Below are 27,908 nucleotides of genomic sequence, written 5' to 3' on the forward strand. Positions count from 1 at the left end.
AAATCACTGCTTTATAGTAGTGGAAGAATCATTTGTAGATTTTCCTTTTGCAGTTTCCATCTTAGTGATCTTTTTTTCTTTTTCTGTCATTAGTGATTTTTTAAAAATATATTTTATTTATTTTTTACAGAGAGGAAGGGAGAGGGATAGAGAGTTAGAAACATCGATGAGAGAGAAACATCGATCAGCTGCCTCCTGCACACCCCCCACTGGGGATGTGCCTGCAACCAAGGTACATGCCCCTGACCGGAATCGAACCTGGGACCTTTCAGTCCACTGAGCCAAACCGGTTAGGGGCCATTAGTCATTCTTAAAGTGGCCTCAGAAAAAGGCAGTACAGCAATGTTTTCTTTGCCTTCAAACATATAAAATACACCTAGAAGAACAAATTCACGGATTTCCTCCCTGGAGGAAAAGATCCAAATTCAGTGTCACGACCGGAGTCTGCACTCAGGCTTGCAGCATCTCGTGTGGAATTTGAAGTATTCTGTTTGCAAGCAGTTGGGGAAACAATGGATTCAGATGCTTGTGTTAAGTTCTAATTTTAGATATATTTCTCCCTCATTAACAATAAAAAATGTTTTGTGCTTCATAAAATAAGTGTCTTACTGACATAGATTTTTGGGGACCAAAGCCCTAATAATCCTATTTAAATGAGTACTTCCTCAAGTCCCATTCAATTCCGTCTTTTCATTTCCCCTCAGGAAACAGATCAAATGCAAATGAAATCTTGTTTCAGTCACATTTTGGGAGATAAAGAATTAATCTTACACAGCTGATTTTTCAGATTATCTTTTGACTCTGATGCTATAAAAACAAAATTATTTGGACTCACCAATGGTACAACTAAACAAGGTATCTTGTCCTCTGCCATTCTGCTGACTATCCACGGAAGCACGATCCAACACCAGCCAAGGCATTCAGAATCACAGTTAACTCTGCTGGTTTGAAAATCCCACTTTATTCCATGGAACCCTTCACTGGAGACCATTTACATCTGAGGCCGAGATGGCCCACAACACTGACCTATGGATAAAACACTCCCTCTAAGAAATGCAGTCCAATCTCACCCACTTCCAGGCCCCCCTCGACAAGTGTATCACAACGCAAAGGTATGGGGATCCCCACTACATCTTACATAAGTAAAAGGGAGGTTTCAGTAAACTTCAGGAAGTAGTAAATTCACCTGTCCTTTAAAATAGGAGTGTCATTGTTGCAAAGCCATAGTAAATGGTTTATAAAATGCAATTTTATTTTACGTTACTCTGCTGTTACATAGGGCATAACATTTCCACAAGGCTTTTTTGGGACTACAGTCAATGATCAGCAACACACAATAGTGGTCCAACTCTCTAAATAACAATCGCTAGACAAACTGGACACCCTCTCACATGTGCACAAATCTGCATGGAAAAGTACTAAAATTTTAAACTTGGACTTGTGTACTTTATTCCCCATTCTACGGCATTAAGAAATGACATGCACTTTAATTGGCCAAAAGCAACGCTTGTATTCTGGCAGCATCATGCTACTTCATTATCTAGTAAAGTGAACACCAGAACTACGAAGGCAGAGGTGTAAGTGAATTTTTATTAGGAAGGGAAGTTGTCAACTGAAACAGCAGCAAATGAAGAGTGAATAAGGAAACTCCCTGTTGTCACAGCTACCCAAGACCTCCACCCTATGTGACAAAGGAGGCATTTCAATTTGTGACCCGCAGCCCAGAATTATCAAATGCTTTCCCCTTCAATCTAATACTTCCGGATTCCTGCCCAAAAGGAATACATTAAGAACATGGAAACTTGCTCACTGATAGGAAACCCCCAAAGATAAGGGAGGGAATGTAGAAATTAAGAAGTTATGTAAAACACTCTTTAACTTGTAATTAACTACATTTTCAGATCTTCACAGTAATACAAAACACAGTCACTTGCAGAACTGGTTCAGATTACTTAAATACCGAATACATTTTTAGTCCTCTACGTACGTGTTGGGAAGTTACTTGTGTTTACGTGAAATGGAGCTATTAATACTTCTCTAGCAGTAACTGCACACCAGGAAGGCCGAGACAAACACAAATCAAGGAATGGCGTTTCCCACAGCTGCGAGTGAAAAAACTAGGAACAGTTGATTCCATACACATGGATGGTTTCTTTGCTCTGGGAAATCCACATGGAGGAGGAATGGAGATGTGCACAGAGGTTTCTGGAGGGAAGGAGGACACCACCCTGTCGGCAGTCAGTTTTCGGCGCCTTCGGCCGCGTCACATTCTTCTCCTGCACTGTCCGATGTCCATAACTAGGAAAGAAAGCGGACTAGGTTACTACTCCAGAGCAGACAGCTACATCAAGTCCTACCGCTACATCAGCATGTAATTCCGAAAGCAGTCAGGTGCTTGAACACCAGAGATGATGACTAAGACTGAAAGCTAGTTCTCAAAACCCAAATACCCCCAACTCCTCCCCAAAGTGATCCCTGCAGACTGTGCAATGCATTCACCAAGTGGCACACACAGACACGACCTGAGTAGCTTTGAAAGCTTACTCTTTATAAGTACTACAATTTCAGAAAAAAGCAAGGGAACAGCCTTAGAATTTATTGTTCTCTCATTCCCAGCATCCCAAAGCTCTTCATGAAAGCATTACTGAAATATAATTATATGAGATGAGATTAATAAGGCAAAAACATTTTAGGGGGGAGGAGGACTGTGATCATAATAACTATTCCAAGTATCTGAAGAGCTATCATATAGTACAAAAAGCCAGCTCACTTAGAGTTGCTGCAAAGAGGTGTGCATGAAGACACACAGAAAGGATTCGTGAACCAGGTAGGACATTAAAACAAATCCAATTGATCTGAAGGATCTAATTTTAGGATGGAATGATGAAATGAAAATGGAATAGTCAATATTTATCAACTATAATCAACAGCTCACAAAATGGATTTCTATTAGACCAATATCAAGACGGTGCTTGAATTTCAGAAAAGCTGGAGTCTTATATAATCTTTAAGCTATGGTTAAGATACTAATATAAATGAAACAAATCTCCCCGAAGAACTGTCCCAATAAGAGAGGAAACAAAACCAGTAAAGACACTGACAGCAGCACGATGTGCCTGGGAAGAGGGCCAATTGCTCAGCTTGCCTTTCTTCCTCAGAAGCGGTTTATGCTGATGGTTCTTCTGTGACCCAGAACTACAGGCTGTCTGGTGGCTGGAAGACAGTGTTCTCACAACTTCCCTGTTCACAAAGCTGAACAGCTATGGTGCTGGGATGAGGAAGACTCCTATCTAGCGAAAGCGAAAGCGAAAGCCCAAGCCAGGGCTCGGGGAGGAGAACTCCACTTATATGACAGGGTGGGTGGCCCCCTTCGTCCACAGCCGGTCTAAGGTTCTGACATTTCACATTTATCTGAACCTACAGAAGCTAAGTAAAGCTCAACCTGTGTTTTCTCTTCATTATTTTTTCTATTATCATCTGCTTGTCCAAGTAGTAGGAAAAGAAATAAAGAAAAAACAAGTTAAGAACATCATGTTCAGCTCGCAAAGGAACAGTTGATTAGAACAAGGCACTTTGTGTGATTTTTGGAGATGCTTAGATGCCTACAATAGTGTCTTCCTGGCCATGGCTACTATACCCAAAGGAAGAAAATACTGAAACCACCCAAACGCTCCACATGAGTGCCTTTAACATCTCCACCCCATGAAACAGTCAGTGATGTGAACCGATTATGAGTTCCTGCAACTTCAGTCCCTTCTCAGGAGGATCTGATAAAATGCCCATTTGACTTAAAAACCTGCCTATAAAACCCTGACAAGCATGTAACACTTTTATTTATGTATCCATAAATTTATTTTCTAAGAGAAAGTGTGGCTATTAGATAACTACCCCAAGAGATAGGGAATCCAAAATCTATATATAAAAGGCTAATATGCAAAGTGTCCCCTAGGGAGTTCGACTGGGAGTTTAATTGCTTGCTATGACATGCGCTGACCACCAGGGGGTGGCATGGAACATGGTGGGCGACCAGCTGCAGGGCACTGAGGGAGTGAGGGGAGGAAGTGGGGAACCTGATCACCAGCCAGGTCTAGGGACCCTACCCGTGCACGAATTTTGTGCACCAGGCCTCTAGAAAAATATAAGCACTTTTGTTCCTGAAAAGGAAATAAAAATATGAACAACTCACTGTGAGGTTGTCCCTAAGCAACTGCATGATGAGGGTGCTGTCTTTGTACGAGTCTTCGTTCAGTGTATCGAGTTCTGCAATGGCCTCGTCAAAAGCCTGTAAGATATTAACATCCATGGTAAACCATATTCCTATCAATGCAACCTGGTTAGTCCACAATTACAAACCCTTTTTAAAAAATAGGTGAACTCTGACTTTATGCTCTGCTCTAATGAAAAATAAAACGATGGAATCAGATTCTCAGTGTAAGAACTTATGAGTATGACTTAAAACTTAAAAGCTATGTGTACTTAATCAGTAAACAGGCACTTCTTTTTTTTATCCTCCCTGAGGATATATTTATTGATTTTAGAGAGAGGGGAAGAAGAGAGAAACATCGCTGTGAGAAACATCAATTGTTGCCTCCCATACGTGCCCCAACCGGAGATAGAATCCAAAACCTAGGTATGTGCCCTGACCGGGAATCGAACCTGAAGCCTTTTTGGTGTGCCAGGTAATGCTCTAGCCAAGTGAGCTGCCCGGCCGGGGCACAGGCACTTCTTAGTGCTTTCACAGGACACAGCACAGTAGCTATGCCCAATAGACTTCTTACCAATAAGAACTAGAATGTATTTGCAAAGCCTCTCTGGTATTCTCCCTTTTCGAAACACTCTGAGGAATGCAGCTGTGCTAGCAGCCAAACCTGGCAGGCATTCCCCTCCATTTCTTCCATCCTTCTTTGATCATTATGCTCTTTAGACAGATGCTACTGCCGATAGCCACAATTGGGAGAGAGCAAGATATTGAGAGGGGTGGTGGTCGGTGGTCGTGATGGTAAGAAAAAGGAGGAGATAGCCAAATAAAGAGAGTAGAAATCATCCCTGGATATCCAAGTAAATAAAACGCCTATAAATTAACTGTTTGTTATCTCCAATAGCCTTGGCTAAAGAGGTGGTTCTGGACACGCCTCTCACCGTCTTGGCCAGTGTGCAGGCGAGCTCGGGGTTGTTGAGGATCTCATAGTAAAACACGGAGAAGTTGAGAGCCAGCCCCAGGCGGATCGGGTGTGTGGGCTGCATCTCCTTCTTGCTGATATCGAAAGCCTCTTGGTAAGCCCCTTGGGAATTGTCTATCGTTTCTGTGAGGGCGAAAGAATGAAATAAAAAAGCAGGACACCGAAAATACCACCCAGTCCACAGCATGTCAACACCTTTCATGTATGCTACCAGCTCTCGGGAGAACCAGACTGTTCTCTGTAGCCTTTTAAAACCACAGCAAAGCAAAACATTACCTTGTACTGAGCATTCAGAACCAGCTTATAATGTTGGCTTATCATCAGCTTAACAAAAACAAAAACAAAAGGTAATATAGTACATCAGATTTTTACATCACTGGGGCTAAAACAATTTTATTCTTTCATGTCTTTTAATTTTATTACTTGGAAATACAGCAATTAAAAATAATTTGTTATATGCCAATAATATCTTAATAAAGCTGGGGGGGGGGATTGGTTGTAATACCCCTTCTCAAAATAGTGAAAAACACTTTACAACATCAGTACCACCAAAATCTCTATTTTTGTGACTTATTTGGAGAAACAATACTGATCCTTGCAATCAAGATGTATTATGTGAAAAGCAATATAAAAGTGCCAACATATAACAACCAAGTCTGCTCTGACCAGAGTTTGACTACTGGCCTAATAAAAATGTCCCCTTCCTGAAAAACAATGTTGCCTTGGAAACAGGGACCTAAAGAAATGAAATGATCCCTTGCGGCCTGAACGCGTACAGGTCCCTTCCTCTGAAGCGGCGCCTTTATTGATCTAACACGGCTGGTTCAGCACAAGCTCAGGGGCCCCGGCTGTCTGCACTCAGGGAAGCACCGCAATGAGCACAGCGTCTCGGCTCCGAGGCTGTAACGCAGACCGCCTACAAACCCTACAATGTGGAGTGGTATGCATGGGACCAGAAAATGCCAGAACGCCAGAGAGAGTGAGATCACATTCATGCTGGGGTCAACGTGCTGATGTTTGAATGTTCAGCTCTGTCGTGTTCAATTCTGCTTATTTTTATGGCAACAGAAATGATACATCAGTAACACAGTAAGTTTAGCACACACATTTTGTTACAACAGAGAAACTAATTTCTCCGTATATCTTGTGTGATGAAATCTGTAGAAGAACATACACCAAATTTAACAGGATCTACATTATACTCAGCTGCCAATACTCCAGGAGACGGAGTTCACTGCTAACAAATTTACTTTGATTTTTTTAAACAATCAAGCTAGGCAATTGGGTTCTTTTCCCCATGTCTGTTTTTCTGATAAATGATGTACCGGCACTAACACTCACTCTACCTCTCCTCAGAAAGCTGGTTATCTGCAGTTATAGATGAGGTTACCCTTCAAAGTAGGTAGTGGCTAACATGTCAAACAGAAAGACACATCCCGTTTCTATTTATCTAATAAAGAGGGAATGTGCAAAGGACTGTCACGCCATAACAAGATGGCTGCGCCCACAGTGGAGGCCGAGTTCTTGTAACAAGCCTTAAAGAGCAATCAGCAGGGACCTGAGGCTGTGTGGTGCTGGGTCGGGACAGGGGACCTCAGGCTGCACACCCCGTCTGGCAGGGCTTGATGGGGGTGGGGCTGGCCGGGTCTGGGTCTCGCACAATTTTGAGGCGCATGTGGGTGGGCGGGGACTTGACTCTGGTTCCTGTGGCATGCCCCAGACTCTGACAGGAGGAAGATTTTCATATACATTTTACTAATTTTCTTTCATCTCTGACACTTCTATTATAGAGAAAGGACAAATAGCAATATTAAAATATTTCCTCTAATTAATTCCCTTTTAATTTGTGCACGAATTTCGTGCACCGGGCCACTAGTACTCTATGTGTCACCTCTCCCAGGTAAGTTTCCCGGTGTAATGACACTGAAGGTCCTAGCAAGATCGCTCTAAACACATGCAAAGAACCCTGGGGCTGAGAATACGGTGCAGCAAACCCTAAAGCATGGCCATAAAGCCCGTTTTCAATAATATCTCGTCAGATTAAAATCAGAAAGCTTGCATTAATTCTTTAAAAAGAGCACATAATGTAAACTCATGACTATATATCCATTTTTAAAAACATAAGGCAACATTAATTTTCTTTTTATGTCGATTCCAAAATGTTTCTTAAAAGTTACAGAAGGCCACAGTGCCCCATTTATCCTCCTCCTAGTTTACATTTTAGCTTTACCCATAAACCAACGCACTCACGTTTTCGATCATCACCACAGGCGACCTCAGCAAGGTACCGGAAGTAGTCTCCCTTCATCTTCAGGTAGAAGACCTTACTCTCTGGATTAGTTGCGTTGGCTATTAAATACTTATCCAACAGTTCCTGAAACGAAACAGTAGGCACTCGTGAGAGGCTATCGTTACAGTCAAGAACTAACAATGATAGTGGTTATCATCAATGGTCACGTGACCGCAACACACCACCCAGACACGGCATGCGCGAGAGCAGGGCCAGTGGCTGCCACTGGTGGAGACTCTGGCTCTAGCAAGCCAGTTCTAATGTAAAGCTGGATCACACCAAACACAGTAGAAGCAGCCTGCCTGTTCACCCGTCCATTCGTTCAGCCCGTGAGTTAGTTAAGACGAGACCCCACGGAGGGGCTCCGGAGCGCTCATATAAAAAGCTACTGGTGCCCTCACTGCGCAGAGCTCCGTGAGTAAATACGTAGGAGAGCGACAGCAGAGAAGAGTCCGACTAGATTGCGGTCTTGGGGTGAGAAGCGTGCTTCTAGCACTAACCCTCCTAAAGCCACTCAGCCAGGTGTGGGCACACTCACAAGACTGGCTTCCCTTAAAAATAAATAAAGTTTCTTCTTTACTGACTTCACAGAGGAGGGGAGAGGGTGAGAGAGAGAAACATCAATGATGAAAATCACTGATCGGCTGCCTCCTGCACACCCCCTCCTGGGGATTGAACTCGCAGCCTGACTGGGAATCAAACCCTTGACCCCTCCATGCATAGGATGACACTAACCAACTGAGCCACACCAGCCAGGGGATGTACAACTTTCAATAATAGGAAGAAATCTCAGTACAGACCAGAGGAAAAAACACAATGACAAGTGGCTCACTGCCTAAAACATCTTTCCATGTAAGGTCAAAAGTCAGGGCAGGGCAGAGGAAAGGAACAGTTTTAACATTTATGTGACTGAAAGTTTCCCCACAAAATTCTCGTGTACCTTATTCCTGTCAATTAAGTAGGCGTTCCCCTTTGTAACTTTTTAACCAGCAAATCATGGTTCTGGGAGGTTTGGGAGCTAAGCCTGGGCCTCGCCCAGCGCTGAGTGGAACACAGGCAGTGATTTTTGAGGACCTGAAAGATCTGTGAAGTCATGTACTTCCTACCCACGTTACAAGATGAACTGGTAGTAACTGAGAATAGACTCGACACCAAGAAACCTCGAATATGAGCAAAGCTAGAGGAAAGGACAGGGAGGACTAGCGCTGAGGCCACACTCAGAGCTTTGGACTTTTTTTTAAACAAAAAGTGACCCATGGGGAAAACGTCTCCTATGTGCCAGACTGTGCAACTGCACATAAGAACCCCTTTCGTAACTGATATTGGTGACTCCTTAACTATCCTAAAATGAAATTAGTAGCTAATAATATATTTACATACAATTTAAAATATACACCAATGTCAAATGGGGGCAACATTAAATTTTTTAATAAAAAAAATATATATTGCCCTAGCCAGTTTGGCTCAGTGGATAGAGTGTCGGCCTGTGGATTGAAGCATCCCAGGTTCAATTCCAGTCAAGGGCACATGCCCGGGTTGCGGGCTCCATCCCCAGTAGGGGGCGTGCAGGAGGCAATCGATCCATGATTCTCTCTCATCATTGATGTTTCTATCTCCCTCTCCCTTCCTCTCTGAAATCATAAAAATATATTTAAAATATATATATACATTAATGTCCTAAATAAGATATAAGGTAGAAATGAAAGTGATTTGTAATAAAACAGTAAGCATTTCAATGTGTAAATATCTGTATGTCTGGCTTGGCCGATATGGCGCAGTTGGGTAAGTGTCATTCCATTCACCCAGACGGGTTCAGTTCCCAGCCAGGGCACACGGTTCTGGTCTCAGTCCCTAGCAGGGGGCATGCAGGAGGCAGCCCATGGATGGCTCTCATTGATGTTTCTCTCCCCCTCTCCATTCCTCTCTAAAATTAAAAAAATAATCTAGTCAGATGTCCGCCTCTAAGAATCCCCTTCAATGGCAAGAACCTTTGAATACAGACTTGCACAGTCTGTTCAACCACCACGAACAGCCTGACCAGCCAGGTTACAAACACAACAAAGTAAGATCTTTGATTTTTACGTGGCAGTTGCATTCCTGGTTAATTCTGTATGCATTAAAACCATAAAAACAAACAAACAAGAAGAACTTGGTGTTTAATGTAAAACAGAATTAGGTCTGGGCCTCAGGTGAATACCAATAAGCTTCTACCTAAATGGACGAGCAGCGGGACAATCCGCTCACAGCACCGAAGGCTGTCTAGTGCCACGGCTCTCCACCCACTCCGTCAGCAGCGCCCGCCCACCCCTGATGAGGACACCCGGGTGTCGAAGGCATACAAACAAGCCCTTTGGGAGCACAACCGAGGAGATAGCTATTCTGCCAAGCCACTGGAGAACGTTTCTTAAGAAGGCACCAGCGAGCTGCGTCTGCAGGGTGAGGAGGACTTTACAAACAGCAGAGCGCGGGGGGGGGGGGGGGGGGGGGGGCGGGGGGGGGGGTGTCCCCGCCAGCGCGCCGGGGCAGGGAAGGCACACGGCGCAGAGCGGAGAAAGCCCCCGGAGACGGTCATCTTTTTAGAGAGTCGCCTTTAAAAGGCGCCAGGTCCGATTTAGCGGATTACACCGGACACTCAGGAGAATGAGTGCTGAGATGAGGATCTGACTCAGGGTCTGTCTAGAGCAAGTTCCTTAAATTCCTCTTCCATGAATAATCACAACACCCTCCAGTTTTTAATCTGAGTAATTCTAGGTACTAAGTCCGAAGGGCAACCTGTTAAGCAGATCCACTTCTAGATAAAACGTGTCCTTAGTGTTTTTCATTCATGAAATTCTGTTAAGCATTTGGCACGGTGCCCACCCCACGCAGACTCCCGCCAGACGGACCTCAGCCACGGGTGGCAGCCTGCCGGGGTGGAGGCAGCCGCAGCACACATGGTACGACCTTAACACGACACAGCCATTTTCTCGAATTGCTTGTTAAAATTCTTTACTTTTTATCAAAGCAATAACATGCAATAGTCCGCTATCACACTAACAATCCGAATGAAGAGCCGCCCCATCTGTTCGCTCGCTGTTTTGTTCCTTCAGCGAAGTTTTGGGTGTTTTTTTTAAAAATCATTACTTCATACTGGTATCTCCAATTCAAATCCAACACCACAGGATTATTCCTCCCTTATCTGGATCTTCTCTTCACACACAATAAGATGCTGGTTTCCATTAATAACAGGTAACAAATGTACACACACAAATTCAAAAGCAAAAAACCAAGTTTCTCTCCCTTTCCCGGGTCCTCATTGACATGCATTCTTCCCCGCCCTCAAGGCAACATCATCATTAGTTTCTTGTACATTCCTCCAGATGTTTCATACATGTAAAACCCACATATGTTCTCCCTCCCACGTGTTAGCATTCCATATTGCTAATTCCATACACTGCTCTTGCTTTCCTCATAGTAATCCCTCTAATAATCATCATTCCATGTCCATGTATTACAACTGCTTCAGATATGGGTAACATTGTACAGTATTCCACTGTATGGGCATAAGGTAATTATTTAAATAGTCTCCTGATGAACATTTACGTTGCTTCAAACCTTTTGATATTTCCAACAACGTCCCGAATGCACGTCTGATCCGTAAGATAAACTATTTAACTGTCCTCCTGGAGACAATGCCACTTACACTCCCACTAGAATGTATGACTTCCTATTTCTCAATATCCTTCTGAACACAGAGAATTAAACTTCTCCATCTCTTCCAATCTAGTAAGAAATACCTTACTATAGTTTTATTTTTGTAGTTTTCTAATTTTACAACTTACATGTTAGAAATGAAATTAAACATGTTATGTCCTTTTCTATTATTAACTTTTTTTATTTGTCTTTCCTAATGAATTATGTCCTTATAGATTTGTAGGAAGTCTTCATATGTTAATGATATTAGTTCATTTTCCAGATGTATCTCATATGAACTTCATGTATTTAAAGATTTTGTCTGGCAATAAAACTGCACTTATTAATATTTATTATATTAAATCAGATAGTATTACCAACATTTCTGACAAATATGAGAAGCAGAAGTTAATATGACTATTCAATTTTAGAACAAATAAAATATAGGAGCAGAAGACTTGTAACTGAAATATAAGTCTGAATGTATATTTAGCAGATTGTCTACCTGACCATATGAAATGGTTAGCACATGTTATATGTTACTGAAGAGCAGTGTATCAGGTTAAAGCACACACACACACACCCCGTCATTCACTCTTAGTGTGGAGACTTACCATCACCTGAAGGTAGACACGTAGAAATACGCCTTTCAGGTTCTGGCAACACAGCGAGGGAGCAGACGTTCCCTTCTTCTAAATAATGAAACCGTTAAACAGAAAGGGGTAGAACGGAAGAAAGAGATGCACAGAGCACGGAAGGGAGAGGACGCTGTCCAGGGCTAGGAAAATGAGACCAAGGACTGACAGCGAACACTCACACACGGAGCGTGTGAGGGAGCAGGCGGGAGGCGGGAGGGTGCAGTCTCCCAGGAAGAACGGTGTAGGTGCTATTCAGATGTGTATTTCATGCGCGATATGTAAAGCTACAGGCGGAAAATGGGTGTAGTTAGTGTGTCCCGCAGAGGCAAACCATCAGAACCTCGATGCAAAGACACTTCCCCGCCCAAGGCACACCCAAGTCCCACGGAAAAAGCTCCACTCACATCATTAAACAGAACAGAACTCCTCAAGGGGCAGATTCACCAAAATGAGAGATCAGCCAATCAACAGGTGCCAGTCCCCAAGAACTTAAAAAATGAAAACTGTGTAATAAAACATGAAATATGCTGAAAGTGACTAAAGAATCTTTTAAAGATATATATTTTAATATTTATGATTCAATAGATGATGCCCAAGACTGGCTTCAAAATAATGGCAGGACCATGTGTGGAAATATAAACAAAACAGAATTCATAATGACTGAATTATAAATTCTGGTTATTTATTTCTTTATTAAAATAAGCAAAGAGATTAAAGAAAAAGAAAAAAAAAAAGGGAAGCAGAAGCCAGGGGAAAGGACAGGATACAATGAATCAAGAAGAAAAGACAGCTTGCAGGTATAAGGAGAGGGAGAAGGGCTTTTATAATTTAAAAAACAAACAAACAAAAAACCCACAGAACACTGGTAAAAAGGAAGGCGTATTTTTCAAAAACACCTGAGAATACAACCGAATGAAAAAAATGTGGCTATGTCAAAAGATGCAATTAGAAAGCAATGCCTGATAGGTCACCTAAGATAATACGCCAATACAAATGCCAGAGGAGAACAGAAAGGATGGGGAAGAGCTGTAATTCAGAGATAATGGCTGAGACTCACAGTAACCGTACTAAGATAATTTTCCTAGTGGAAAAGCACACTAAATCCCAAGGAAGAGAAAAATAAATTCATACCTAGACCACCAGGAAAAACTGTGGAATGCCAAGACAAGAAACTCTTAAAGCAACCGGAGTGCTCGCTTCGGCAGCACAGATACTGACATTGGAACTGACATTGGAACGACACAGGAAGATTAGCATGGCCCCTGTGCAAGGATCTCACACACACACACACACACACACACACACCCCAATCAGACAAATGACGTGTTACCTATAAAGGAAGAAACAGCATTGTTTTCATCAGAAACCATCAGTATCTTCAAAGTGCTGAGAAAAACAACTGTCCAGTAGAATTCTATAACCAATTAAAGGCACCATATAAAAGCAGGTGCAGAGTAAAGACTTTCAGACAAAGACAGAAGTTCCCACTCAGACCGTTCCTGAAAGAATCCTTTTAGAGTAGTAAGGAATGATGGGATAAAAGGGAAGTCACCAATTGGAATAATTACAGCAACTAAATATCAAGTAACTAAAAAATTTCTGGCATAATCCGTGAAGTTTCCTCTCCCAATGAGTACCACAGGATCCTTAGAAGATGCTGAGTAACCACATGTCTACTCCATGTTCACAGAGGATAGTGTTTCAAAAGTTCCTTGTATTAGTTGTGTGCCAAGGATTGAATTGGCTATTAATGCACGTTTCCCAACCTTTTAGAGGATTATCTAAAATTAAGGACAGCCCAGTCGGTGTGGATTGGTGGCTGATCGCGAACCATGAACCAGGAGGTCACTGGTTCGATTCTCAGTCAGGGCACATGCCCGGGTTGCGGGCTCGATCCTCAGTAGGGGGAGTGCAGGAGGCAGCCAATCATGTTGCTCTCTCATTGATGTTTCTCTCTCTCTCAATCCTTCTCCCTTCCTCTCTCTCAAATCAATAGAAACATTTAAAGATAAATAAAATTAAGGACATTTATGTTTTTTTCTTTAATCAAGTAAGGGTCTGCCTTTAAAGCTACACTTTCTAAAATCTGACAACTATAACCTGCTACCAGGAGAAAATATTTCATTGGAACAATCAAGGATCTCAAATACTTGAATAGCCTACTATCCACTTTAAGATAACTGATGAGATGTGGGTTCACTTGACTTTTTGTTGTTGTTAATCCTCACCTGAGAGTATTTTTCCATTGATTTTGAGGGGCGGGGGGGAGGGGGAGGAAGGATGGAGGGCGACAAAGAGAGAAAAAGAAACATCGATGTGAGAGAGACACATAGATTGGTTGCCTTCCAAATGCGCCCCACTAGGGTCGGGGATGGAACCTGCAACCCAGGTATGTGCCCTTGACCAGAAATCGAACCTGAGACCCTTCAGTGGGCCAATGCTCTAACCACTGAGCACATAGACCAGGGCCATTTGAGATTTTATTGGCAAGATTTTAACCAATAACCTACATGGTAATTACTCACAAATCTGCCCCAAACCTCTGTACCTCAGTTTATTCATCTATAAAAGAGAAGTAATGACAATCCCTACTTTATGGGGTTGTTGTGAAGGTTAAATAAGTGAATACAAATTGCTCAGTATCATGCTTAGTAAAATCTTTCTCTTAAGCATCAGACCAGGTGCTCATATATACACTGAGCGGCCAGATTATTATAATCTCTGAACACATAATAATCTGGCCACTCGGTGTGTGTGTGTGTGTGTGTGTGTGTGTGTGTGTGTATGTATTAGAGGCCCGGTGCATGAATTCGTGCATGGGTGGGGCCCGGCCAGCCTGGTCAAGGGGAGGGGACATGGGCGGTTGGCTGGCCTGCCTGCTGGTCAAACTCCTGGTCGAGGGGACAATTTGCATATTAGCCTTTTATTCTATAGGATAGACACTGAGTGGACAGATTATTATGCGTTCAGAGATAATAATCTGGCCACTCAGTGTATACTGTACACACACACACACCTGACTAGGCCATTGGAACTTGAAACTTACTCATTTAAGAAAACATTAGTTTTGCCTTCCTAACACAATCTACTGTTGAGTCCCACCCCTGCCCCCTTCAATTTTCTGTCTTAGGAGAAGCACTCTGCACCGCGCCCTAGTTAGAAATCTGGGTGCAATCGTATTGCTTCTTTGGCCTCATAATCATCCAAGCCCTGGATGTAAATTTTCTCCAAGTCCAGGCTTTGTTTGGAGAACTTCTCAGACAAATAAACAGAGACTACTTTGGGAACATATAGCTCCTCTTTCTTAACCATGAACCACTGAAGGAAGGAAAAGACTGTATTGTCTACATTGGACAATGTTCCTAGCTACCCAGGCTCATCAGCGCTGCCTCTGACTCTTCTCCCCCACTGCCCACCTGAGCAGGGCTGCCACAGTATTTAATCCAGAACTTCCCAGTCCCATTCCTATTCCTATACCCGAGTTAACCGTATCATTTCACCCCAACGAATCCAGTAACTTCATGGAGCTCCCAGGCTTCAGGGCTCTTCTTTCATCCATTTGTGCTCTGCTGCCAATTACCCTTCAGTTCCATTCTGGGCATGTTAATCCCCTGCTCAAAGCCCCAATGGCCTGTTACAGAACTGACTTGAAGCCTAGCACTACGGTCCTCCAGGATCAGACTCTAACCTAGAGCTTCCAGCGAACGTAAATGGTCAAGCGATATCAATCCCTGCCTGGCCAGTGTGGCTCCATGAGCTGAGAGGTCACCAGTTCGATTCCTGATCAGGGCACATGCCTGGGTTGTGGGCTCAGTCCCTGGTAGGGGGAGTGCAGGAGGCAGCTGATCGATGATTCATCATTGATGTTTCTTTCTCTCTGTCTCTCTTCCTCTCCCTCCCTCTCTCTGAAATCAATAAAAACATATAAAAAGAGAGAGAGATACCAATCCCCTGAGCCATAATAACCACAGGGTGAAGCTGGGGTATGTGTGTGTCTATTTTCCCCAGCCGTACAATATGGTTCTTTTCCATGCGCCACAACACAACAGGAGTGGGGGTCAGTCTGAATTGACTGACATCCAACCTTATCTCTAATATTACCAATCCTGGGCCAGCAGAAGAGCACGCAGCAACAATGTGGGCCTCCCAAATACTTCAAGTGGCACTCCAAGGAGCAAACATAGGCATTCACTATGCTAGAAGCCAGAAATACAGCAGCTCTTGGGGGTGGGAGGAACGAAAAAGCAAATGCGGTGGACCCCAGCACTAGGAAGAGAAGGGGTACCCGGTCCATGAACAGTCTTCCCACGAGCACCTGTGCGGAGGCCGGAGGCAGCAGTGGTGGAGGGAGACCCAGTCTTTAAGACCATCCAACTGCTGCCTGTCTCTGCGACCACCAAGCCATCTTCTCAATGCTCCTCTGCCTGCAAGCAGCACACATGGCTAGACCATGGCTCTGCCCAATTCCTAACTTTACGTTCCCCTCTCAGCTGCCAACAAATTAGACGGGAAGCCCATGAGGTCAAGGGGGCAGACCCTGGACAGAAGCGCACACTACTGTCTTACTCATGTGGCACCCCTGAAAAAGTGGTAATGGCCCTTCGTATCTCCAACGTCCACTGATTAAATCTCTGGAGCATTCATAAATGTGAAGATGCCTTCCTGGGAGAAAGGGTTAATTAGCATCAATATTCGTGGAGACTAAAGCCCACCTTTTATAAAGTGTTCAACTTTTGAGATGTAATTCTAAAAGTAACAAAAGACAAAAACCCAACACTGGCTGGAATATTTGTCAAATTAATAAATTCAAATTACCATTAACCAATGTCACCCCAATACATTTAATAAAAAAATTAATTAAAACTAATATGGCCCTGGCTGGTTGAACATCATCCCGTGTACCGGAGGGTTGAGGATTTGATTCCCGGTCAGGGGACATACCTAGATTGTGGGTTCCATCCCCAGACAGAGTGCATACAGGAGACAACCGATCAATGTTTCTCTCTCTCTTCGTCCATCCCTCTCTAAAATCAACTTAAAACACACACACACACACAAAGCAAAACACTTAATATAATGTGTCATGATGAACTGTCATATGGTCAGAGAATATGGACTCCTCAGACACAAAGGGGTATGTGCCACTGTAGTTATAGTGAAAGTAAAAATAAGTCAGATTAGTCTATGCAAAGTGGTCAATTACTTTTGGGGGCAAAATAAGGAGCTAACAATCAGGGGGTAATCAGGCAATGGGAAAGGGGCAGAAACAGGTGAAAAGAATCCCAGGCTCTCAATAACAGAGAAGAAAGCTTTATCTGTCTTCCTGCCCCAAATATTCTAAGCTCTCTCTTCTCCTGTCCATAAGCTCTCTAGCTCCACCATATCCTTTGACCCAGGCAAAATGACCACCAGTGAGGGTATGGCTATCAACACCTGCTGCAGCACAGTGGTGCTTTTTAGGGGCTAGCATGGCCCTTTGGTGAGCACATAGTATCCCCTCTGCTCCCCTAAACAATTAGCACTGGAACCCCAAAATAACAATGGTTTTGTATAGGAATGCTCAGCTACAGAGCGCTGCCACGGCCGCGGTGAGGACACGCAGCAGAGAGGAGCGTTTGGCCTCTGACAAACAACGGCGGGGTGTGACCGGCATGGGCCACTGTGAAGGAAAATCAGTCTTGGTCCCCTCACTCCCCCCAAGCAGATGTTAGACATGAAGGGAATGCCGTCCTTGTCTCTGAGCTGTCTGCTGTATTTCCCTGTCTCAGCAACTGAGAACCGAGCAACATAGAAACGTTCTGCACCTGCTGCTCCGAGACTCCCAACTCTCTAGCTGAGCTGCACAGGCTCAGAAGACACGCGAGTACACACACCCACTGGTGACACGTGAGTACACACACCCACTGGTGACACTGGAACTACTTTCTAAATACGTCAACCTGCCAAGAAAAGACAAATACGCAACCATAACTTACCAACACCGACAGATCAGGACTAACAAAGAACCAAGGCATAAACTTCCTTTCCCTTAGACCAGTGGTTCTCAACCTTCCTCATGCCGCGACCCTTCAATACAGTTCCTCATGCTGTGGTGACCCCCAACCATACAATTATCTTCGTTGCTACTTCATAACTGTCATTTTGCTACTGTTAATGAATCGTAATGTAAATATCTGTGTTTTCCAATGGTCTTAGGCTCTACAGCAGCGGTTCTCAACCTGTAGGATATTTACATTACGATTCATAACAGTAGCAAAACGACAGTTATGAAGTAGCAACGAAAATAACTGTATGGTTGTGGGTCACCACAACAAGAGGAACTGTATTAAAGGGTCGCGGCATTAGAAAGGTTGAGAACCACTGCCTTAGATACTTACAATTTACTAGTATCCAGAAACTACCATAGTCACTGATTTGTGAAGGAAAAGACAAATGATAGTGGGAAAACAAGTTTTGGTTTTTTTAAAGGAAAACAACCAAAACAGTAAGTCAAATCTCAGTTTGGTCATAAGTAATCCAACTGAACAGACATCTCGATATCTAATAAAAAGGATGTTCTAATAATTCAAATGGGCCAAACCGCCTTGCTAGCTGAGTAAATGGGTCAATTCTGCTTTAGCCTAAGAACTCCATTAAAAACAGGCGATAGCTCTGCCGGTGAAGAGAGCAGTGCCCCTTCACGTGAGCTGTCTTTGTAAGTCGGTGACAGACTGAAGTAAGCCATCTCTACGTTACAGAAACCACACCGCGATTACAGGTGAATTTCCCACCTGTGGCAGCCCATGCCACATACACTGACCTCTGCTGTATCACATACAACCCTCTCCTCCAGCCGCTGGCCTACAGCTGTGTTACGGGGCACGGGGAAGGGACAGGTCAACAAGAACCCTGAGCTCCGGTAGGAAAGTTGTTGTGCACTTGCTACTAAACCTAACGGGTTACTGCGAATATTCAATGGAACTACTGAGTGCAGCATAAAAAATAACCTTGGAAAATGAAGTACTGCTCAATCGTTACGGAAGGGAAAAATGAGGTTCTTATTCTTCCACCCCCTTCACAGCTCACCAGCAGAGATCTGAGTGGGCGCACTGTATGGAGACAGCCACAGAGGAACGCAGGGCACCGGCACGCTCCAGACAAGGCCGAACGGGCCTCATTAGTGGACTCGGTGAGAAAGAAAAGACGACATCCGTGTAGCAGCACCTTCTTTTACGTGGGGAGAATCGGAGCAAAGGTGAGAGGGCACACAACACGGGCGCCCTGGGAGCTCCAGGCCGCTGAAGAGGGAAGGAAGAAACAGCGAGAAAGGAGCTGGAGACAGACAAAAGCTGCACGTCTCCAGTCCCGTTAAGGAGCGTGGACTCCATCTGGTGTGGTAATGGCTGTGAACTTTTAAAAGCAGTAATTGTTCCCTCCCCCAGGTCTTTTAAAGTAAAACCAGCACCTAGTAAAAGAGAGAAAAACAAGCCACTCTAGTTGAAGGGCTTGGATGCATAAAGGCGTGATTCTCCACCATTTCCATACAAGACAGAACCCAGACAGGCGCAATGATCTCAGAAGAAGGGGGTGTGTCAGAGGCTTTACAGGAAAAGGCAGTGGGAACGGAAAGAGCACTAAAGTAGAAACGCTGAGTTTGAGTTCACAGCTAACCGGCTGAGTAACTAAACCTTGGTTTCCTTACAGGAAAACCCACCTCATCTACCTGTAACTGCAAGGAAAGCGATCTGAAATATTAAGTTATAATTTTAACTGACTATGGACTGAGGGCAATGGCACCTACATTGTGCCTTGTAGGACAGGTGTGATGTCCACATTTAGAAAAGGGAAAAGGCTTTACAAAGGAGAAAGCAGTGGTGGGATGGAAGGAAAATATGGGAGAGTTTGGGTAAACAATTTGGCTGGAGCACAAAGAATGAGGTAATTGTAAGTTTTCCTTAAGTTAACTTTTATGCCAAACCACTTCTGATTATTTCGTGAGCTGAGGCTTCAGATCAAGAGGATTTCCTGTGGGACAGCTGGGGAGCCACAGGGAAGAACGAAGGCTGGACCCCTCCTCATACCACCTGCAAAAATCGCCTCAAAACAACCAGAACCATGACGTCAGAGCCAAGACAACACAGCTCCCCGGAAAGCATCAGTGTAATTTTTCATGACCCTGGATCAGGCCATGGCTTCTTAGATATTTCAACAAGAGCACAAGCAACCTAAAAAAAATTGGATTTCATCAAAACCAACAACTTGAAATATTTTGGCAAGTGTGGGAAAGGGGAGGAGGAAATAAAATTTTCCATGGTGCCATCAGCACAGCAGTACCCCCTTATCCATAGTTTTGCTTTCCTTGATTTCAATTACCCACGGTCAACCCCAGTCCAAAGACATTACATGGAAAATTCCAGAAACAAACAGTCAGTTTTAAATTGCATGCTTTTGTCAGTACTGTCATGAACTCTTGTGCTGCGCCACTTCGTGCTGCCCAGGATGTCACTCACTCCCTTGGCCAGTGTCTCCCCTGAATGAGCGTCTTGCCCGTTAGCCTGAGAGCAGCCATCCCAGCATCAGATGGGCAGGCAGGCTGCAATGCTCGTGTTCAGGTCGCCCTTACTTTACTTACCGAGGGTCCCAGGGCACAAGGACAGTGATGCTGGCGATTCTAACACGCTAACGAGAAGCCATAAAGTTCCCACGTAGTCTCATAGGGTGGGCACTATCCACGGGTTCAGGCATCCACGGGGGTCTTGGAATGTGCCCCGTGTGGATAGGGGGGCTTAGGGGGACTAGTGTAGCTTGATAAAGTCACTTCAATATATACCATTTCCCAGTGCAAGGGTCAGTCCTTGGATGTTTAAATATTACATATAATTTTTTGTGATATGTTAAAAGCTAAATTACATAGAAATTAACTTTCATACAGCAAAAGGGTGTTCATGGAATACTTAGTCCTTCCCAAATCTAAGTTTTGACTCCACCAAGAACCAACTACCTGTCTCTGCGATCAGCCCCCATCATCTGGAGCGTTTTCTGACGAAGGGGTGCGTGCACCTTTACTGGCACCGTTCTCACCGCCTCACTGTCCACCAGAATCCCGAGGGAACACCAGCACCGAAAAGTAGACGTATTGCCAAATACTTGGCAAAGCAGTACCAGGCAGAAAGGTCAGAACACTTAACATAGGCTTCACTGTAGATGTCTAATTCTCCAGTTTTTAAAAGAAAACTTTTCTGAGCTGTGTTCAAGTGTTTGCTTGGTGGAATGAGCAAAACAAGAGGGAAAATAAAAGTACTAATTCTAGATGAGTAATATCAATGAAAGTTATTTGGGCTTAAAAAGTCTGACCTGATGCCCGGCCAATGTGGCTCAGTGGTTGAGCATTGACCCATGAACCAGGTCATGGTTCAATTCCCCGTCAGGGCATATACCCAGATTTCGGGCTCAATCCCCAGTGGAGGGCATACAGGAGGCAGCCAATCAATGATCCTTTTTCATCATTGATGTTTCTATTTCTCTCTTGCTCTCCTTTCCTCTCTCTGAAATAAAAATTCTATCTAATAAAGAGGGAATATGCAAATTGACCGCCACAAAGATGGCGGCATCCATAGCCACAACATGGTGGCACTCAGTCCCCTCAGCCCTGCCGGAGTTCCCCAGTCCTTTTAGCCCTCGCCATGGCGAGGGGCAAGCAGGCCCTCGCAGAGAGCAGTAAACCATGGGGAGCGGGCCTAAGCCGTCAGTAGGACATCCCCTGAGGGCTCCCAGATTGGAGAGGGTACAGATCAGGCTGAGGGAGCCCCCCCCACACACACGAATTTTGTGCACTGGGCCTCTAGTGTGTGTGTGTGTGTGTGTGTGTGTGTGTGTGTGTATGTGTGTATATATATATATATATATATATATATATATATGTATGTGTGTGTGTGTGTGTGTGTGTGTATATATATATATATATATATATATATATATATATATATATAAAAGTTTGGCCTGCCCTAACCGGTTTGGCTCAGTGGATAGAGCATGAGCCTGCAGACTGAAAGGTCCCAGGTTCGATTCCAGTCAAGGGCATGTACCTTGGTTGAGGGCACATCCCCAGTAGATGTGCAAGAGGCAGCTGATTGATATTTCTCTCCCATCAATGTTTCTCTCTATCCCTCTCCCTTCCTCTCTATAAAAAATTAATAAAATATATTTTTTTAAAAAAAAGTTTGGCCTGAAAAGCAGTATCTTTATGGTTCCATATTACCTTCTCACTTATTTCCCAGAATCACCCCTGACACTTACAAACAGCAATCTAAGGCTGTCCTATAAGAAAGCATTTACATTACATTTACAGACGTCCTTATAGTCATGGCCTCGCCACCTGTACCACGGAGAAGTTTCTCCATTTCTCTAAGCAAAGCCTGCAGCAAACATCCAGGAGGCAGGCACCTCATCAAAGTCAGTAAACTAGAGCATACAACACGTAATTTAGTACCATGTGCCCCAATCCAACTGAGCAAAAGGCCCAGGTGACAGAGATAGCGGAACACTGCTCATCTGGATAGAAAGAACGTAAATGGAGAGCGAAGGTCTGTGGGAAAGACCAGTTCCACTGAAATGGTTCAACCGATGCTGGCCAGCAGCTAACCTGGCTTACTAGCTCTGAGTTTCTCAACCTCGGCATTACTGACATCCTGGGCCGGGTAAGTCCTGTTGTGGGGACTTCCCTATGCATATGATGCTTAGAAGCGTTCAGGCCTCTGCTCATCATGTTAGTAGGCCCCACCCATCAAAACTGTCCCCAGAACTGGCCCGGTGTCTCCTGGGGGTAAATTTACCCTGCCTGAGAAGCACGGATCTAACCTTACATATATGCCTATATATGCAACATTCCACTCCATTTCACTCTCCAAAAACACAACTTTTGGCTTCAAGGAGCTTATAATCTAAAAGCCAAAAAGGTCCACAAGTCAAGGAGTGTTTTATTGCAATATTCTGTACATGAGCAGGGCTTCAAAATTACAGGTTCTGGAAGTTTTCCCCACCAGAGCTATCTTCCCTCCCTCTTAACTTACAAACATCATGTCTTATCTTGGACTGTACAAATCCCTCAAAACCGAGGTTCAAGGTTCACGCTGTGCGCGTCAGCCAGTTCCCATGTGTGAGGGACAAGCGTGTTCCATTTCACTTGGAGGCCCTAGTCCTCTCAACATTCACACAGAAACAATACCATCAAACCTAACTTACGGGAACAAAGTCAGTGTATGAAGTGCTTAAAATAGTGCTTAGCGTATAGTAAATGCCCAATAAATGTCAGTTATTATTTTAATTACAAGCCTATAATAGCAGGCACCATAATCACTAATTTATGGATGAAGAAACAGCCCTTGAGATCAACAAACTTGTCCATTGTCACAAAATTATAAGGTTAGGAAGCAATGATTCAAAAACAATCTGTCTTGATTCCAGAGCCCATAACTTTTCCATTATGTCAATAAAATTACATTAAGATTCATTAACTATCAAAAATAATGTTATCAGTCTTACTTCAAAATCATAACCAGCACTACACATTGTCATTAAGCAATTAATTTATAACCTACCTAAATTCAAGCATATTACTGAAAAAGTTTACAGAGCCTTTACATACTAACACAGCAACTTTAGTTTCTATATACCATTTTAAATGATTATTTGAAACGTCAGAACATGGACCTTAGTTCCTGAAACTGTTTAATACATTATACCAAAGCAACCTGTTGAAAAGACCATCAACGTGAAAGGGTAACATGGGGTTGAGACAAAGGTCACCTTGCCTCCTTCTTACTCCCAGGCCGTCGTCTTGTTCAGGAGAGTTTGTTCCTAAGTCCCAGAAGGTTCTACGGATCCCTTTGATTTCATCAGTTTGCCCAGACCTCATACCCAAGTGCTTAATGACTCAGACATCTCACACGTGCTAGTCAACGGCTGCTTGGCTGTCCTACAACGTATTAATCTTTTTCACTTATGTCTGTATACCCCTCCCTGAAGCCATTTCATTAAAGTCATCATTAAAGTCATTGTTAGTTTTTCAACATTTCATATACCGTTGATATGTTCTCCAAACTGAACTTTAAAAAACGGCTGGGGCCTATATAACTTTATAGTCCCCAAAAAATCAGAATTGGAAGAGACCTAGAAATTTTAGCCCAACCCTCTGGTTTCACAATGACACTGGGACACAGATAACTTGGTAAAATCTTCTCTAACATCCGATTTAATCTACAAAGAGTTTGGTCATTTGGGCCCTTTATTTTTTTATATTTTAAAAATATGTTTATTGGTTTCAGAGTGGAAGGGAAAGGGAGAGGGAGAGATAGAAACATCAATGATGAGCGCATCATTGATGGGCTGCTTCCTGCACGCCCCCTACTGGGGATCAAGCCCACAACCCAGGCATGTGCCCTGACCAGAATCAAACCTGGGACCCTCAGTCCATAGGCCAGCGCTCTATCCACTGAGCCACACCAGCTAGGGCTCATTTGGGCCCTTTTAATCGCCTTTGCTCTTTACTCATTTGGATTTGTAATATATTTTCTGCCCTCACAGTTCAGTAGCCTCTCAATACAGTGCTTATCAAAAGGGTTGAGAGTTGTCCACCATGTTCATTTTGAGTAAATAGTTCAAATTATCCCACCCCCAACCTCCTCTATGAAAGAGAAAGAGGAGGCTGAGAACCTCTGCTATTTAGGACCAAAATGTTGTCTCTCCTCTAGTTACTATTACCAGTCTCCTATAAGGAGTTTCACCTCCTTCCTCCACACCACCTTCTCCTTCCTGTTCACGGCAGGAAAAGGAACCCTCACTCCAGCACCCATGTGCAGAAATGGCAGGTTTCACTCCTTTCCTCATTGTTTTGACAAACTCTCTGGATGTTGCCAACCCACGCCACTCAAAATCATTGAGAAATCTCCAATGTCTCCCCACGTCACCCCAATGAGGAACCCCCTGGCGTTCATTCTCATGTGGCCTTTCTCCTGCAGCGGCTCTGCACACCCTGCTCCCGCCCCCAGAACCTTCTTCCTGAGTCAGGCCTGTCTATCCCTTCTGCCTGGAATACTGACCCCTCCCCTCTACCCTCCTCCCTCAACTTTCACTCCCAAAACCACTCTTTGGGAAGCCTTTCCTGAGGGTTCTGTTTCCTTAAAACTACACCTAGCCCTAGCCGGTTTGGCTCAGTGGGTAGAGCGTAGGTCTGCAAGAGTCCCAGGTTCAATTCCTGTTAAGGGCACATGCCCAGGTTGTGGGCTCCATCCCCAGTAGGGGGCGTGCAGGAGGCAACAGATCTATGATTCTCTCTCATCATTGATGTTTCTACCTCTATCTCTCTCTCCCCTCCCCCTCCTCCCTGAAATCAATAAAAATATACTAAAAAAAAAAAAAAAAACCAAAAAACTACACATAGCTTGTTCAAAACCATTTTATGGGAACTCTATTCTTTATGTTTTGTATTTCTCACATTCACTCCTATGTTTTGGAGGACAAACACCATGGCTCAGCTGTGTTCTTCCTCATACTGCTTATGAGCAGTGCCTTGCACAGCCAACCTCTCAAATACCGTTGTCAAATGGAAGGTGGCCTTTCCTAGGGTTTTTATGACAGGTTGGCCAATAAGTCACAATTAGACTCAAGCCATTTTACCAATAAAAATATTTTATTTATGCCTCAGATTAATAAAGTTAAACTCTTCTATTTCACTTATATAAAAAATTGTCCTGCCGAAACCGGTTTGGCTCAGTGAATAGAGCGTCGGCCTGCGGACTCAAGGGTCCCGGGTTCGATTCCAGTCAGGGGCATGTACCTTGGTTGCGGGCACATCCCCAGTGGGGGGTGTGCAGGAGGCAGCTGATCGATGTTTCTCTCTCATCGATGTTTCTAACTCTCTATCCCTCTCTGTAAAAAATCAATAAAATAAAATAAAAAAATTGTCCTAATTTCAGGGGAGGACAATTTTTTTATACTAAGTGACTTAGCAATTAAGCAAAACTCTTCTCCGCGTATGCCATCATAGAAACTAACATTTTAAGAGCCATAGGTTAAAAAAATATTCCTTTGGCTCAGAACTAACTTGCTAGAGAACAGGAAAAAATTTTGTGGCAGTTCGGAATGACTGCAGGGTAAGGAACACACTGGGAAGTAATCACTGAACGAGAGAGACTGAAATATGCTCCGTGAGCCCCCCCAAATCTAGAAAAGCTCCCATTACATCTGGAATTCTATGAGCCCTCCCTTGGCGACAGACCCATGTCAATGGCATTACCATCCGCGATTGCAGTCTAGCATCACTTTCAAGTTGGTAAATCTCATGAACACAGCAATTCGGTGGGAAAGCTTTTCTCTAAGTGCCTCCCCTACGCCAGGCAGGGAGTGGAAGCTCAGAAGATACAGATGAACACAGCGCACGCCAGTAATTCCTAAACAAGGCCCTTGGCGCACGCCCGGCCAGGCTTTCTTGCCCCCTCACCAGCTATCTCCATGATTTTGTTCGGGTCACATTATTGATTGTATCAGAAAAGCAGGTGAGAGAAGTTAAACACGCCAGGATGTTGCGCTGGTACTTAAATCTCAAAAACTTATCTTTGCTCAGATCCATGCAGTGACAGAGCGGAAAGTGTTCCCTCTCGCCGGGAAGGGTGAGTCACGGCGCTCACCCACTCCACCAGCAGCCACGGTGGCCCAGGCCGGACAGTTCGGAACAGGGAAAGCTCTCCGGGCCCAGCCCGCACCAGAGCAACGCAGGTCACTCGGTGAGGGCTTTCACGGCGAGGACGCGGGACCAGACACGAGCTTTCCCTTTCGATGGAGCCGCGCCTTTCCCAGGAACTGACCTGCCCCCTCCCCGCCTTCTGAGCAGGGAAAAAGCTCAACAGATAAGCTCTTCCTTGAAAAATGAAGTTACCTGTTCAGATTTTCAAAATAAACGTTCTCGGCCAGGTTGGGGAGGCAGGCCTCCCACATGCATGGGTGTCTTTGGACAAGGTGGGTGGGTGGGTGCCTGCCTGCCTGCCCCTTCTCAGCCCGAGCCTGGAGCCCAGGAATGGCTTACATACGGGTCCAGGGGTCCCAGGCGGCCTGGGCGAGCCGGGGAACCCCGCCTGGGTCTGCCCCAACCCGGGGAAAGACCTGCTCCCGCTGCAAAGGCAGCTGCCGCAGCCGCCACGGGGAGAGCCCACTGCGGAGGCCAAGGCTCCCTCCCCTCGCACCCCCTCCGGGTCGGCCTTGCTCTCCGGCCCCCGCGCGGCCGGACTCACCAGCACGGCGGTGCAGATGGAGCGCAGCTCGGACTCCACCTTCTCCCGGTAGTCCTTGATGAGCTGCAGCTTCTTGTCCGAGGTGTCGGTCTTCTGCTCGATGCTCGAGATGACCCTCCAGGCGGAGCGGCGGCCGCCCACCACGTTCTTGTAGGCCACCGACAGCAGGTTGCGCTCCTCGTTGGACAGCTCGGCGCCCTGCTCCGTCACGGCCTTCATGCAGGTGGCCATGTCGTCGTAGCGCTCGGCCTGCTCGGCCAGCTTCGCCTTCTGGATCAGCTCCGTCTTCTCCATGGGGGCGGGCGGGCGGGAGAGCGCGGGGGGCGAGCACCGACGGGTCGGAGGAGGCGCGCGGGGGGCCTGCGGGCGGGGGCGGGGGCGGCGCCGTCAGACAATGCGCCCGCCGCCCGGGCCGCCCGCCGCCGCCGCCCCTTTTGTCCGTCCCCGCACGCGCCGCACAGTTGAATTTCCCTCCCCCGCCCACGCTCCCCGCGGGGCGCCCGGGGCGCCAGGGGCTCCGGCGGAGGCGGCCAGGGGCGGGGGGAGGAGGAGGAGGCGGAGGAGGAGGACGAAGGGCCGCTCCCGCCCGCCCTGCCCTGCCCTGCCCAAGATGGAAGCGGCCGTTGGCTCGCCCCTTCCCGCCGGAGCCGTCCCGAAGCAGAGCGGCGTCCAGGCCGCCGGCTCCCCGCGGCCGGCTCCCCGCCCTGCCCCGGGGCCCGGCCAGGCCCGAGGAGGCCCGGGGCGACCCCGCCGCTCACCTTCACGTCTCCGCGGCCGCGGCGCGAGTCCCACCACTTTGATCCGCTCCTGGCTTTAGCCGAGGACCCTCCCGTCTCAGCCTAGCCCGCCGCCGAGGGGCGGGCCG

The 27,908-nt window shown here is 45.3% G+C and overlaps 1 protein-coding gene across 1 annotated transcript; it reads right to left on the minus strand.

Annotated features, from left to right (window-relative positions):
- Positions 1-1,231: 1,231 nt before the first annotated feature.
- On the minus strand, positions 1,232-27,908 carry YWHAQ (tyrosine 3-monooxygenase/tryptophan 5-monooxygenase activation protein theta). Its single transcript, XM_079792610.1, has 6 exons — positions 27,802-27,908; positions 27,044-27,403; positions 7,431-7,554; positions 5,140-5,303; positions 4,187-4,282; positions 1,232-2,298 (listed from the first exon to the last, which is right to left on the minus strand). Exons 2-6 carry the CDS (start codon positions 27,335-27,337, stop codon positions 2,239-2,241), a joined length of 738 nt encoding a protein of 245 aa, XP_079648736.1. The 5' UTR covers positions 27,338-27,403; positions 27,802-27,908; the 3' UTR covers positions 1,232-2,238.

Source organism: Cnephaeus nilssonii (genome assembly GCF_951640355.1).
Source record: "Cnephaeus nilssonii genome assembly, chromosome: 15".
NCBI lineage: Eukaryota > Metazoa > Chordata > Mammalia > Chiroptera > Vespertilionidae > Cnephaeus > Cnephaeus nilssonii.

Coding starts and splice junctions, on each gene's coding strand:
- YWHAQ (XM_079792610.1), bottom strand. CDS start 27,337: ATGGAGAAGACGGAGCTGATCCAGAAGGCGAAGCTGGCCGAGCAGGCC. Junction 5,304..7,430: donor CTGTGGTGATGATCGAAAAC/GTGAGTGCGTTG, acceptor TCGCCCTCACAG/AAACGATAGACAATTCCCAA. Junction 2,299..4,186: donor TGCTTAGGGACAACCTCACA/GTGAGTTGTTCA, acceptor TTTCTTTCCTAG/TTATGGACATCGGACAGTGC.